This window comes from Rhinoderma darwinii, chromosome 5 (assembly GCF_050947455.1).
Source record: "Rhinoderma darwinii isolate aRhiDar2 chromosome 5, aRhiDar2.hap1, whole genome shotgun sequence".
NCBI lineage: Eukaryota > Metazoa > Chordata > Amphibia > Anura > Rhinodermatidae > Rhinoderma > Rhinoderma darwinii.
The window spans coordinates 161994054-162010404 of NC_134691.1; the positions used below are offsets into that span (position 1 = coordinate 161994054).

At 39.8% G+C, this 16351-nt stretch overlaps 1 protein-coding gene across 3 annotated transcripts in view; it reads left to right on the forward strand.

Moving 5' to 3' along the window:
- WRNIP1 (WRN helicase interacting protein 1) overlaps positions 1-16351 on the forward strand; it is a 118365-nt gene that overhangs the window by 94401 nt on the left and 7613 nt on the right. For 2 of the 3 annotated variants that reach the window (XM_075826697.1, XM_075826695.1), the window contains exon 5: positions 11495-11650. The exons of the other annotated variant lie outside the window; for it this stretch is intronic. In XM_075826697.1, the coding sequence (XP_075682812.1) occupies positions 11495-11650 (156 nt within the window). The remainder of the gene's footprint in view (positions 1-11494; positions 11651-16351) is intronic. 3 annotated transcript variants of the gene reach the window in all.

A 16351-nucleotide genomic window follows, 5' to 3' on the forward strand; every position in this document is an offset into this window, starting at 1 on the left:
AACAGCAGTTTATTACCACATCTGTGATTTTTCCATAATCGGGAGAAATTGCTTTACAAATGCTGGGGTGCTTTTTCTCCTTTATTCCTTGTAAAAATTTACAATTTCTATTTTTTTTTTTCAGAAAAAAAGATTTTCATCTTCACAGACTAATTCAAATACATTTAGCAAAAAAACTGTGGTGTCAAAACGCTAACTATCCCCTTAGATAAATTTCATTGAGGGGTGTAGTTTCCAAAATGGGGACAAGTTTTTTTTACTGTTTTGGCACCACAAGACCTCTTCAAACCGGACATGGTGCCTAAAATATATATTTTTTTTAAAAAGGAGGCCCCAAAATCCAGTAGGTGTTCCTTTTGCTTCGGAGGCCGGTGCTTCAGTCCATTACCACACTAAGCCACATGTGGGATATTTCTAAAAACTGCAGAATCTGAGCAATCTGTATTGAGTTGCATTTCTCATGTAAAACCTTCTGTGTTACAGAAAAAAACTGTATTACAAATGATTTTTGGCAAAAAAAAAAGGAATTCTGTAAATTTCACCTTTACTTTGCTTTAATTCCTAAGAAACGCCTATGGGGTTAAAACACTCTCTGAATGCTGTTTTGAATACTTTGAGGGGTGCAGTTTTCAAAATGGGGTGATTTATGGGGACTTTCTAATATATAAGGCCCTCAAAGCCACTTCAGACCTGAACTGGTCCCTGAAAAAATGGCCTTTTGACATTTTCTTGAAAATATGAGAAATTGCTGCTAAAGTTCTAAGCCTTGTAACGTCCTGTAAAAATAAAAGAATGTTCAAAAAAACTATGCAAACATAAAGTACACATATGGGATATATGATATGGTAACTATTTTGTGTGGTATTACTATCTGTCATACAAGCAGATAAATGTGATTTTAGAAAAATGCAAATTTTTGTACATTTTGGTGTTTTTTACACACAAATATTGAATTTATCGACCATTTTTTTACGAACATGAAGTACAATATGTCACGAGAAAACAATCTCAATCACTTGGATAGGTAAAAGCATTCCCAAGTTATTTCTACATAAGGGAATACATGTCAGATTTGAAAAAATCGGCTTCGTCCTCAAGGCCAAAACAGGCTCAGTCCTGAAGGGGTTAATGCCATATACAGTAAACAAATACCATTATAGTGAATGAGTGATGAATGCCACTGTATAGCGTCCGTCATAGCCTCCGTTTTAATGGATACGTCTGAAGATTTTCACTACATATACGTTAAAACGGAGACTATAACAGTGTCGACAGGGCCTAAAAACAACAGAATATAGGACGATCTTGTGCAATGTAATATTGTCTTTGTCCATTAGAATTCTAACCTGAAATGTGCGTTCTCGCCATGTTGTTTTCCTCCATGTACTCTGGTGTCCTTTCAACCCAAAGCTGGCCATACTCCATATATGAAAGTCAACCCAAATGGCCAATTCTGGCCATTTCGGATTACTTTCGTCTTAAAATTAAAAACAAATGAAGAATGGTTGCAAAGGCTGACAGACCGCCAAAAACGTGATCTGTCATGTTACATTTGTTTCAGCGGTCGCTGGTTGGAACTAGTCGTGTAAGGCATGCTTGGCCAATTACGGCCGATCATTCACGACTTTGCGCAAATGCATTCTGTATCTTATCCTTTTTTTTTTTTAAATAAAGCTGTGTCCCTGATCTGCCAATTTATTCTGACATGTTGATGGTCAGATTGTTCGCAAGAGCGACACGACATATAATTGATCCGCCGTTTTGAGGCGATTGTAATAAGTGTATGGCCAGATTAATAGTAATAAGAAAAACAATATTCAAATCTAAGATCACCCATAGGGTTGATGCAAATCTGGATTACATTTTTTGGCAAAATCGCCCAGCCCTAGAGCGCATTAATGAATTTTACTGTATTTGTGTGTTCCTCTTATTACTATGTACAGGACACTCTCGTGGAAATCTTCCCCAGTAACATTAGAATTTAGTATAGTAAAACATGTTAACCATATGCTACCTATAGCAAATAGGACTACTAAGGACACAGGCCCTTTACCTGGCAACGGCTCTTAATGTCTCCTTCACCCCCTCCCAAACATTTTGATGAACATTGCAAAGGTGACAGATGTTTTTTCTGTGCAGAGATGGCTATAAATCTGCCTGTAAACCATTTCCCCATACTATAACCGCAGCGTGTACTGGCATGTTGCTGCATTTATGGAAACCATTGTACTCCTACTGGAAATGACCCCCACTGTTCTTCATGAGTGACATCAGATCCAGAAATCCTAAAACTGCCTTCTCTGTGATTTGTGGTTTGACATCCCCATAGTTATGTTTTTATGCTGTGGTTGTCGACACATTTCTGCTACTATGACCGGGGGGGGGGGGGGATAAAGATGGCGGCCATGTAATCCATGATCATGCGGAGTCCGCTTAGACTATCTTTTGTAGCAGCTCTCTGATTTGGCATACAGAGGTAGGTCCCGGGCATGTGACAACCCCTGTTGGTGCACGATCCATTAAAATACATATTTTCAACATTTTTGTTGTGCAATTTTTAGAGAAACCTTTTTAGGTATTCTGAGCTCTGAAAACGTTGCTTGAGTAACCATTTTGTACAGTAGCAAGTCATTCCAAGAGCTTTTTCCCCTATTAGAAAAGATTCTTATTGCCAGAGAATGGACAGCATGACGTCTGCAGCGCTGGCGCAATATGTGCAGCTGTCTGGGTGTATTGTTGCAGTCTTAATCTGCAAGTTGAAAACTTGGATGCAAGCCCACAGGGCCGGTACATTGTTAACCTTGTCATCATAATGAGGACATACCAGTGGGCTCTTCAGTGGAGTGTATGATAAAAATAGTTGTCCTTAACATTATAGAGAAAACAATATTTATCTATAAGAGGCAGACTAAAGTTTTGCATTTCTATTTTAACAGGGTAATGATTTTCATTAAACCTAAAGTGCAAAGCTTCTATAAGTGTATGGTATAAAAGAGCGGTAAAGGGAAGCAGAGCAGGAGATATGTGAAGTTAAGGGGTTATCATGGGGCAGACATGATCTGTAAATTCTGTTGGTAATCCCATTGAAGAACATTACAGTTCGCCTCTGGCAGCCCTAAACTGGCTCCTTACAATAAGTTGCATAGCAATTTGAGATATGATAAAGATAAGGTTTGAAGCCTGTTATTGACGGAGACTATTCGGTATGTAAAGGCTGTCAAAGGTATGTTTGTAATGTGCTTTATATATGAAAAGAGGTATTGTGACTGAGACCTGGGCATTATTATTTTTTTTTTATCCATAAACCGTTTTGCCACATTCAGCCCAATGTATAACATGCCTATATATTTAACTCCTACATGGAACGTTCCTCCTGGGACTGGGGCACTTCTGTCTGCTACCTGGCAGCAAACAGACAAAATGTCAATGTATTTTTATTTTTTTATTCCTGAGTATTAGCAAACACAGGACACATACAGTAAGAATTGGGAGGGGGATGGGGCAACTCGCACAGCATTAATTGCTCAGCAGAATCATCTTGTCGCTGCTATGTTGCGCCTAACCTGCTTACAGAATGATCTACAATGCTCTTGCTGTGAGGGAATATGTTACTGTAGTAATCCTTAACAACTCCAGTACGGTTGTCGTTTCTTCTAGTATTAGTCTTCTAATGTGGCCTCCCAAACCAGAAAAAGTTATGTTCTCCTGGCCAATCAATAAGACTTGTCTATTGGCACAATAGGTCCATCTTTATGGCCATATTGCAAATGTAGAACTGCCTGTATGGATAAGCATATGTAAACATACAATGGCCTCCTTCAGCTACAGTCCCAGGGATCGGCACTGTGGAACCAAATTGAACTTGGTCTATGTTAACTATTTAGAACATAAATTAATTTTACTTTGTATAGAGCCTCTTTTAACCCCTTAATTACTGGGCCAGTTTGTCACTTTTTTAATAAACAGATTTTTATTGATCCAGTATACATCTAATCATTACATACAGCAATGAAACATTGCAAACAAAGCATTGGGATAAGGATCACATTTTTTTTACAGAAAAACAAAAAAGAAACAAACAAACAAAACTCCGGATTCAGACATTGCAAATTGACCACATATTTGACTAAGTTAATCATAAGAGTATGTCGGAGTAAGTAGAAGTCAGTCCATTGATTCCATAAGAAAGTACAAGCGTAGGACCCTTGAATAGAGGCTAAAGCGCGTTCCATAACACAATTATTGTTAACATATAAAATCACTTCACTCATACTAGGCGCTTTTGTAGATTTCCAGTATTTTGCAATCAATATTTTTGCAGACAGCAATCCATGAAAAAGTACGTTTCTGACACCCGGAGAGAAATCCACCAATCCCACATGCAGTAGGGCTAGAGCAGGGGCGAGCTGAATGTCAACCCCTAAAAGAGATCGTAAGAAATCTTCTACTTGCTGCCAAAAGCTGGACAATACTATACACTCCCAGAAAATATGGAGGATGGTACCCTTAGAAGTGAGGCACCTCCAGCACCTATCTGATGATGTTGGATATATTCGCGACAAACGACTAGGAGTGTAATACCACCTATACATTATTTTCCTAGACACTTCCAAATGTGTAGCGCACTTAGAGAGAGAGCAAGCTAGATTGAAAGTGGCTTCCCAATCCTGCGTACTTCTAGGGATTCCCAGATCTCTCTCCCAATGCCCCAGACAAGGAAATTCCTCCCGAAGCAAACCCTCACACAATAAATACCTTTATAAATTTTTGATATCCCTTTGCATGTTTTATCCAGATTAGTGAATGACAATTCAAAAGGCGTTTTAGGGGAATCAATCAGAGGAGGCAATGTACTCAACAAATGACGTATTCTAAGGGATTTATAGCAGTCCCTACGGGGTATGTTGTACTTCAGACATATATCATTAAATGCCATTAGATGAGTTCGCTCCATAATGTCAGATAGTCATAATGCCGGTATGTCACTTAATGACCAAGCCAGATATGGAAAATCTGGTATGTCTGACTTTTATCAGAGAATAGCTCTGCAATAGTTTTGTATATCCAAGTAATTCTGACATTGTTTTTTCGTCACATGTTCTACTTTATTTTAGTGATAAAAGTAGACTTATACAATTAGCGTATATTAATTTTAAAAAAGTAAGACATTTTGTAAAAATTTTAATTTTTCCCTAGTTTGAACTGCAATATGTCATATATGTACATACATACATACTGTATATTTTTTTATTACATTTATATTTCCATCTCTTTACTCCATTTTGGCTGCACTTTTGAAAAAAACATTTTAACAATTTAGAAGACTTATAAATGTAATAATAATTTTATACATTTTGAAGTACATTTTGTTTTCCTGCACCAAGCCAAGTTTCATGAGGTTCATGGGTGTCAGAATGATGGAAACCCCCATAAATGATCCCATTTTGAAAACTACACCCCTTCAGGTATTTTATTAAGGGGTGTTGTAAGTATTTTGACCCCATCGTTTTTTTGTAGGAATTCATGCAAAGAAGGTGTAAAAAAATGTAATTTAAATTTTTTCACAAATGTATCATTTTAAAGGCAGATTTCAAACATGAGACTGAAGAATCACACCCCAAAATATATCACCCTGTTTCTCCTGTGTTCAAAAATACCCCCATTGTGGCCCTAATACGCTGCCTCCACACACGGCAGGGCCCAAAATGAAGGGAGCACCCTTTGGCTTTCAGGACACATATTTTGCTAGCAAATGTTTTAGGCCCCACTGCACATTTGGAGAGGCATTGAGCCGCCAGAACGATAGAAACTCCCCATAAATGATCCTATTTAGAAAACTAGACCCCTTAAGGTATTTATCTAGGGGTGTAGAGAGTATTTTGACCCCACAGGTCTTTGCTGAATTTAATGCAAAGACCGCGTAAATAATTAAAAAAAATTCACATGTGTCATTTATAGGACATAGTACATGAAACTGAGAAAATGCACCCCAACATTCATTGCTCTGCTTCTACAGGTTTCAAAAATACCTTCACATAGGACATAATCCACTGCCTGGCCGCATGGTGGGGCCCAAAATGTCAGGAACCCCCTCTATGGTTTTCAGGACATAATTTTAGCTTGAATGACTTATAGGCCCCACTCCTTCTTTACAAAGGATTTGAGCTGGCAGAACTATTTAACACCCCCAAAAGTAACCCCATTTTGAAAGCTACAACCCTAAGATATTCATCTAGGGGTTGTAGTGAGTAGTTAAAGGCCAAGTTTTGTTGCAGGAATTAAAGCAAATGTAGTGTAAAAAATAAAATGTAGTTTTTTTTGTGTTTTTTTTTCACAAGTCATTTACAGGACAAGGTATTCATCTAGGGGTGTAGTGAGAATATTTTTTTTTGTTGGTGGGGATCTTTCCCTTATGGTATTCATTTTGTTATTTTTCTTGTATTCCAATTTATATGTGGGCTATAGTGTAATAAAAGGTGAAGTTAAAAAGAAATCTAAATTTAGAAAATATCAAAGTGCATAAAGGCTATAAAAAATATTTAAAATCAAATCATAAATTTAGGGTTGTATGGTACACCAGGAAACCTGCCCTAATGCAGAGCCCTGGTTTCTCTGGGCAGGTGTGGCATTGGCAACTGGTTTCCCTCCGTATACCGTTTTTAGAACATACGCTACATCTCTTTTGGGGTTGGCTTTTTTTTTGGCAGTAGGGGGCACTTCAGATGGGAAATGTTGTCCTGGGACAATTCTGCTGGCTTGGCTTGGATGCCACCCCTCCCCTCCCCTGGGCCTGGTCTCCAAATATAAGATATTTTATCACCTTTTTTTGATATTCAAGATAGGATCCCTGGTTACCCCGCCTTTCTAAAAATCACAAATGAATTGTGTAGGGACACTTGGATGAGGTGAACGGCCAGTTTTTTTGTACTGTATCCGGGATTTCCGGACAGCGCTGTAGGGCTGCAGCATCTGGTCTGCAAGGTCCACCCCACCAATATATTTATTGTAATCCTGTATGCACACAGGCTTACGGACAGTACTACTACTCCCGTGTACAGGAATGTGGCTGCTGCTATCTGGGTGAATAAATGTAAGCATCAGGACCTCTCGTCATGGAATTTGACAAGCAGCAAGTACTGATTACAAAGCCCCCTGATTTCCCCAGCTTTTAATTTTTGGTTGACCAGGGACTTTGGCAGGCCTTTTTGATTGCGGCCTATGCTGCCACAGGCCACGGGTTTTTTACTCTGATAGGCACCTGAAGAGGGGTATGCTGGAATAGAAATTGTCCACATAGAAGTAGTACCACTTATCAAAAAGAGGGTGCAAAAGGTCCCATACAAATTTCCCCCTGATGTTGAGTGAAGGGGGGCATTCTGGAGGGACTATTTGGGAGTCTTTCCCTTAATACACTCCCAAGTCAGTCTCACATAATTTATTAATTTTTAACCCAAATCCGGCCCTCCTCTTTGGCAAATATTGCCTGAATTGAAGCCGGCCTTTGAAAATGACATGGGACTGATCCACGGCAATATTTTTTTCGGGGGTATAGGTCTGTGAAAACTTGCCGTTTTAAATCATTTAAAAGTCGCTTAATTTTAAAAACCCGGTCATGGCTGGGGTCACTGTGGGGTGGGCAAAGGGTGTTATCCATGAAATGAAGGAAGCGCAGTATGGTCTCAAAGCGCTGCCTTGTCATCACTTCCCTGTACAAAGGTGTGTCGTGTAGGACATCAGATGTCCAATAAGACCTAATTGTGGGTTTCTTAACCAAACCCATGTTCAATAGGAGTCCACAAAATGTTAAAATGTCTGCCACAACTACTGGTTGCCACACGCTATTTTTGGCGTAATAAGAGGTGGGGTGACTGGCAATAAATTGAGCAGCGTATAAATTAGGACTAATAATTCCTCTGAGAGAAATATTTAAAAGTCCTCCTCCCTAAACCCCTCTCTGCCAATTTGGATGCCCGTCACAGAATTAAATTCTGGAACACACTGGGTATATGACTCCGTGGGCACCCAATTAGGATCATTGGCACTAGTGCCAGTTGGACAATCGTGCCTGCGGCGCCTTGCCTGGGACTCCTAGTCACTGGTGCTAGTGGACGAAATAAAACTAAAAATTGCTTATCAGTCTCACTTGCGTTTTCTGTATCCGAGCAGATCATGGCGTAGGCCTCTTCTGCCGTATACAGACGCTGAGCCATGCTAATCTTACTAACCTAACTAAGTGTAACGCTAACTAAACACTACCCTATTTTTTTTTTTTTAGAATTTTTTCTTTTATATATAAACGCTAAAACTACCACACTATAAACCTAACGCTAATAAATGTTCCCTAACACTAGCCCAAACTATCTAACTAATTGCCCACCCCAACTAACGCCCTACGCTTAACGCTACCCAATGCCTAACGCTACTCTATAATATATATATATATATATATATATATAAATCTATATATATATATATATGTGTGTGTGTGTGTATATAGTCAAATCTGACTGACCAATCACAGCGATCGCCGTACTGGGACCACTGTGATTGGTCCCCTGACTGCTCCCTGTCACGATCTGCTGTCTACGACAGCTGTTGCTAGGGATTTATCACTGTGTTTACACACAGTGACAGTTAGTGAATGACGGATGTATCCGTCGCTCTGCGCGAAGTAACACTTGCCGGCGATGGATATTTCCGTCGCACGACACAAAGGGGTTAAAATAAGTATGTTGTATATTTTAAAATAAAAAAAAATATTTCTTTGCATGTTAATTGTTTTTCTTTCTATACATTAGTTTATATAATATATTTATTTAAAGTTGTATTCCCAACTCTATGCTCAATAATGATCTTGATTTTCCTGTATTGCACCGTTCTGGAGATTTTTAGAGAAAGTATACGCCAGATCCCTAACTGTGTGTTTATTTTATATTTCTACTGGTTACAGCCACTGCTGCATTTCTGCATATGCTTTTGCTATTCCTTTCTATGAAACAGGTTCTCAGGCGCATGCATTGAGGAAACCATGTGCAGCAGTTCCCAACCTGACCACCTCAATGCTGCTCTGAAGAATGAACATGCACAGAAGGCCTGTAGCCGTCCTATTATGCTGTATTCAGCACATCACAGCAGAGTCTAGTATAGCAGAGCCCTAGTCAGGGCTTTCATAGTGCGCTTACTTGTCATGTAGGGAAAGGGCTAAGCAACGCAAAACAAAGCTGCAGACCTGGACTGTTAAAAATAGAAGAAATCGGGGTAATAGATTGCATTAGAGGCAACTTATGGGTTTATTTTTTATCAAATTTGGATCTGGGCAAATAAAAAAATATGTGAATAACCCTTTAAAAGTATCATCCATTTTATTTAAATATTTGTTGGCGTGCTTCCAAGGTTAAATATGATCCTTCCACAAAGCAGCCTCTATTTTGTAATCTTGTGTTCTGTTTATAAGTAGTCTCCGCAGTGCAGCTGTTTCTTATAATGCTTTATATGTGCTAAAGGTCTGAAACTCATTCATCAAGGTACGTGTCCCCTAAGAAGGAAAACCATATAGCAGTACCAAGTGCTCTAGCACAAATTCAAGCATTAGCTGAGCCTTATATAGGATGTGAAAGTGTTGCAATTTGCAGCAGAAAACCAGTTTACTGTAGTGAATACATAAAATCTGTTAATAATCTATGTGAAAAGATATGGCACAGCAAAAATATTTACATTTAAAAAAAATCATGATACAGATCAGCAATAGAAAATCCATTTATCAATTTTTTTCCTATGAACTGTTCCCAGACACCTTCTGTGTGAATTACTTAGATATTTCTTTCCAGATTAAAATAACTAAAGTGGGGCAAATAGTTATTCTCTCAGCCTTCAGGTCTTGTACACAGTGCAAATTTGATTCTATTTATCAGCAATGGATCCAAAAATAGAAATTTGGACTCTAATATGGATTGTGCTAGAACATAAACCAAACTAACTGTACCAAACCTGCACTGTTGTAAACAAGGCCTTGTATGAAAGGAGCACGCTGCTCTTTTGCCTCTTTTGTTTCAGTAAATAATCAGTAGTTAATAAGCCTAGCATTTGTGTCGTTGAGGTTGCGGCAACTCGCAAGTGACAAATTATTACCTTGAAACCCTATCCTTAAAGGGAATGTCCTGTGACCACCGATTTTTTTATTTATTTATTTTTTTCACTTTTATAACTGGTCAATGTGACAGGTAAATTAAGCACAAATAAGCCCTTATAGGGCTGGGCGATTATGATCAACGTCACGATTAATTGAACATGTAACCTCGATTTATGATTAATAAACGATTTGTAGGCCACATCCCTTTTGCCTGCCTTGCCCCCGATTTGCATGCCATGCCGTTTAATTAATATAGATCCCCCTGAGCCTGCTGTATACTACTGTATATAATATACCCCCTGACACAGCCCCATACACAGTATAATGTCCCTATAGCTGCCCCCACACAGTGTAATGACCCAATAGTGCCTAATAAAAATAAGAAAATACATACTCCCCTAACCCCGTTTCAACGACTAGTGGAGGAGATCCCTCTGCTCCTCTGGTCTATGTGGCTCGGCACATATTTTCAGGTTCCACTGAACTTCTGGCATATACCGGCATTTCAGGCATCCTATTGGTCCATGGTGTCCTCAATGCCCACCCCTGTAGATTACCCCCATCGTCCCTGTAGGTTACCAGCCATCGTCCCTGTAGATTACCTGCCATCGTCCCTGTAGATTACCAGCCATCGTCCCTGTAGATTACCAGCCATACAACACCCATCGTTGAACGATCCTTCGCTTTATCATGTGCACTGATAAATAACTATTGCTACCGTATTTGGATGTCACAGTTCACATACTTTAAAGGGGTATTCCAGTTACAGCAAGTTACCCCCTATCCGTACGGTAAGGGGTAACTTGCTGATCGGTGGGTGTCCGAAAACTCGACCCCCACTGTTTACGAGAATGGGGAGCCAGACGTTGCCCGAACCCCAAGTTTGAACCGAGCGGCAGGTCGCTCATGCGCACTGCCGCTCCATTCATTCTCTATGGGAGCGCCGGAGATAGCCGAGTGCAGTGTTCGGCTTTTTCTGGCGCTGCCATAGAGAATGAATGGAGCGACAGTGCGCAAGAGCGACCTGCCGCTCGGTTCGAACTTGGTGTTCGGGCAACTTCAAGCTCCCCGTTCTCGTAAACGGACAGCCACCAATCAGCAAGTTACCGCTTACCCTACAAATAGGGGGTAACTTATTGTAACCGGAATACCCCTTTCAATTATTTACACGTCAATTGCTTACTTTTCTCAGAACTGCACATGTATTATGTTAAATGTTTGTATTTATTGATAAAATAGTCACCTTGGCAGTTAAGAGTTTCCATAGCCTCTATATCTACATTATTCTGTTGTTTCCGTGTGTTAGATGTGTGAATGACACATACATTTTAGCTGTCTGAATGTGTGACTTATATTTATATGTAGGAGAAGAACACTATAACTGTATATCTGCTCTACACAAGTCAATGCGTGGATCAGATCAGAATGCTTCGCTATATTGGCTTGGACGAATGCTCGAAGGTGGAGAGGACCCGCTTTATGTGGCTCGGCGGCTTGTAAGATTTGCAAGTGAAGATATAGGTATTTTTATTATCTGTTGGATCTGTCTATGTGAGTAAATTATTCTCTTCAAAGAACTAGTGCCTATTTTTTATTTTTTTTCTGTGCAGAAAAAACTTCAGTAACGGTTCATCATTGTGTAACATTCTGATATATTTGGTTTCAGTTCCTAATCAGTTTCATTTTCTCGGTTTGCTGTCAGTGAATGAAAATGTTCTTGTTTACAAAAGCTAAAGTAAATATCCTAGTCTAGGCCAGAGGTCACAATAACGCCTGTATAGGCACCATTGATGCCTATAAAAGCAATTTCATGCTTTTAAAAACAGTTTCATGCAAATTTCTAAGCATGAGACTAAACCCCACTGGCTTTTCTTCGCAGGTGCTGCTTGTCTATGAGAAAGCTCTGTACGCGCCGCTGCCAACCATTGACTGCGCATAAGAGGCTCTCAGCAACTCCTGCACAAGCGCTGCATGCAAGTATCAGTATGGGGAAGAGGGAGAGGAGCGCCACGGCGATATACTTGCAAGAAGCCCCCGTGCAAAAGTGCCAATGAGAGAGCTCACAGTCAATGGTAGGCTGCGCCTTTGGCGAGTAAGGATCTTTCTCTTAGACAGGCAGCCTATTGGTTAGTTTATGTGAGCTGCGGGATCGGGAGTAATGAAAACCACATCAGGCCAACAGTGCATCCTGTAAATAAGAAGGCCAATTCCAATTTCAATCCCACACTGGTGAGCACGATCTCTTCAATGTAAATTGAAAGCCATTATTGGTTTTAAATGGATAGAAAAAGACATTTAACCCCTTAATGACCAGCCTATTTTAGACCTTAATGACCAAGCTATTTTTTTAAGTTTTTCCATCATCTCATTCAAAGAGCTAGAACTTTCTTATTTTTGCGTCGACATAGCTTTTTTTTTGCGGGACAAGTTCTAATTTTTAATAGCACCATTTTTTGGGTGGGGGGACTGCAATTTCGCCACACTTTTTTGCATCCTAAATTTACGGCATTTACTGTGTGGTATAAATAACACAATAACTTTATTCAGCGGGTTGTTGCGATTGCAACGATACCAAATTTATATAGATTTTGTATGTTTTACTACTTTTACACAGTAAAAACACTTTTTTTCAAAATTATTTGTTTTTGTGTCTCCATATTTGAAGAAAGACAACTTTATTATTTTTCCGCCGATGCAGTTTTACGAGGGCTTTTTTTTGTGTGCGGGACGACTTGTAGTTTTTATTGGTACCATTTTGGAGTAGATGTGACTTTTTATCACATTTTTTTTAAGGCAGAATTAAAAGAAAACAGCAATTTTTCCATTGTTTTTTATTTTATTTTTTACGACGTTCACCGTGCGGGTTATATTATGTAATAACTTTATAGTTGGGGTCATTACGGACGCAGCGATACCAAATATGTGTGTGTTTGTTTTTTAATAATAAAGCAGTTTGTAAGAGGAAAAAGTGGCTTTTTTTCATTTTTTTTTCACTTTTTGTTTATTTTTTTTTAAACTCTTTATTAAAGAGGCTCTGTCACCAGATTTTGCAACCCCTATCTGCTATTGCAGCAGATAGGCGCTGCAATGTAGATTACAGTAACATTTTTATTTTTAAAAAACGAGCATTTTTGGCCAAGTTATGACCATTTTTGTAGTTATGCAAATGAGGCTTGCAAAAGTCCAAGTGGGCGTGTATTATGTGCGTACATCGGGGCGTTTTTAATACTTTTACTAGCTGGGCGCTCTGAAGAGAAGTATCATCCACTTCTCTTCAGAACGCCCAGCTTCTGCCAGATCACGCTGTGACGTCACTCACAGGTCCTGCATCGTGTCAGACGAGCGAGGACACACCGGCACCAGAGGCTACAGTTGATTCTGCAGCAGCATCAGCGTTTGCAGGTAAGTAGCTACATCGATTTACCTGCAAATGCCGATGCTGCTGCAGAATCAACTGAAGCCTCTGGTGCCGATGTGGCCGACACGATGCAGGACCTGTGAGTGACGTCACAGATCTGCACTGCCAGAAGCTGGGCGTTCTGAAGAGAAGTGGATGATACTTCTCTTCAGAGCGCCCAGCTAGTAAAAGTATTAAAAACGCCCCGATGTACGCACATAATACACGCCCACTTGGACTTTTACTTTTAAACACGCCCACTTGGACTTTTGCAAGCCTCATTTGCATAACTACAAAAATGGTCATAACTTGGCCAAAAATGCTCGTTTTTTAAAAATAAAAACGTTACTGTAATCTACATTGCAGCGCCTATCTGCTGCAATAGCAGATAGGGGTTGCAAAATCTGGTGACAGAGCCTCTTTAACCCCTTAGTGACCAGCCCATTTTAGGCCCTAATGACCAAGCTATTTTATTCGTTTTTCTATAGTCGCATTCAAAGAGGTATAACTTTTTTTTATTTTGTAGTCTACATAGCTGTATGAGGACTTGTTTTTTGCGGGATTAGTTGTACTTTTTAATAGCACCATTTTTGGGTACATATAATTTTTTTTATTAACTTTTTTGGGGGGTATTATAAAAAAAAACTGAAATTCCGCCATTGTTCTATGCGTTTTTAAATTGACGCCGTTCACTATGTGACGTAAATAACATGTTACCTTTATTCTATGGGTCTGTACGATTACGGCGATACCACATATGTAGAGGTTTTTTTATGTTTTACGACTTTTGCACAATAAAAACACTTTTGAACTAAAATTATTTGTTTTTGGATCGTTGCTTTCCAAGAGCCGTAACTTTTTTATTTTTCCATCAATGTAGTGATTTTTTGGGTTTGTTTTCTGCGGGACGAGACGTAGTTTTGATTGGTACTGTTTTGGGGTGCATGGGACTTATTGATTCATTTTTATTGTGACTTTTATGGGGGGCAATGGAAAAAAGTTGCAATTTCGCCATTTTGTTTTTTGCAGTTTTGTTTTTTTTACGGTGTTCACCTTGCGGTTTAAATTATATATTAACTTTATTAATGGAGTCATTACGGTCGCGGCGATACCATATATGTGTACTTTTATTTATTTTTTACACTTTTACTAAATTAAACCACTTTTTATTTTTATTTTTTACTGTAACTTTTATTATTAATCTTTATTTCACATTTATTATTTATTTCACTAGTCCCACTAGGAGACTTTACTGTGCGATCTTCAGATCGCTGCTATAATGCTCTGGTATACTTTGTATACCAGAGCATTATTGCCTGTCAGTGTAAATCTGACAGGCAATCTGTTAGGATGTGCCTCCGGCGCGTCCTAATAGGCATATGTCCAGGGCAGACCTGGGGGCTTTTATCAAGCCCCCGGCTGCCATGACACCCCATCGGAGACCCGCGATTGCATTCGCGGGCCGCCGATGGGTGACAGAGGGAGCTCACTCCCTCTGTAAACAAAGTTAAATGCCGCGGTCGCTATTGGCGGCATTTAACGGGTTAAACGGCCGCGGTCGAAGTAAACTTCGATCGCGGGCATTGGAGCAGGAGCTCAGCTGTCATCAGACAGCAGAGCCCCGGCTCCAGCCTGCACGGGAGAACCGTGCAGGACTTAGACCAGGCTCACGTGAAAAGGCGTCAGCCTAGCCTAAGGCCCCTTAGTGACCAAAAGGCGTATTGGTGGTCACTAAGGGGTTAAACCTTTTTTTTTTTTTTTTTACTAGCCAAACTAGGGGACTTCACTATGCGATCCTCCGATCGCATTTATAATACACTGCAATACTTCTGTATTGCAGTGTATTATGCCTGTTCGTGTAAAACGGACAGGCATCTGCTAGGCCATGCCTCTGGCATGACCTAGCAGGCATACACTACAGGCAGACCTTGGGGGCCTTTATTAGGCTTCCCGGCTGCCATAGAAGACACCGGTACCCGGCGATCCTTTCGCTGGGTGCTGGTGGGATGAGAGGGAGCTCCCTCGCTCTCTCAATAACCACTCGGATGCGGCGCTCGTTAGTGAGCACCGCATTTGAGGGGTTAAACGCGTGCGAACAATACTGATATCTATCTCACCTGTTAGAGCAGGGGTGCCCCCAGCCCTCCGCTACGTCTGGCAGCTGAGAGCAGGGAGATGTAACGGCTCCCTGCTCTGTTTATTTATTCTGATGCAGCGCCGTAAAAAGGCTATTGCATCGGAATAAAGCCAGTTCGTGGCCGCCGTAAAAACACTACGGGGCGGTTACTAACGTGTTAAGGATGGTTTATGCAATTAAAGACTAACTTATGGACACACCAGTAACCTTCCAGCACACGCACAACTCCACAAGTACTCAAAAAAACAAACAAAAAAAAAAAAAAAACCTGCTGTTTTGCCACACGCTAAACCTCTGTCTCATCACATATCTATTTCAAACAGACAGATTGTCCTTTTTATTGAAATGCATGGTCTGTCAATATATTTATTTATGATGTACCCCCTCCCTCCCCCTTATACATCCATTTTATTTAGACTATATAGCGCCCCCCTCCCTAAACATCTTAAATTCACAAATAATGACCGACTGTCGATTTTCAATAAAAATTATGATATTTGTTATTGAAATTCTTGATTTCCCTCTGTTTAGGACACAAATTGATAAATTGGATGCCGTAAAAAAAAAATATTTTGACTGTGATCTTAAAGAAAAATGGCTTTATAACCATAATCTAGTGAAAAAAATTTGTTTGGAGGAGTATTCTTACTTTGCTGGAAAACCCTAAGCTAAATACATAAGCAGGACA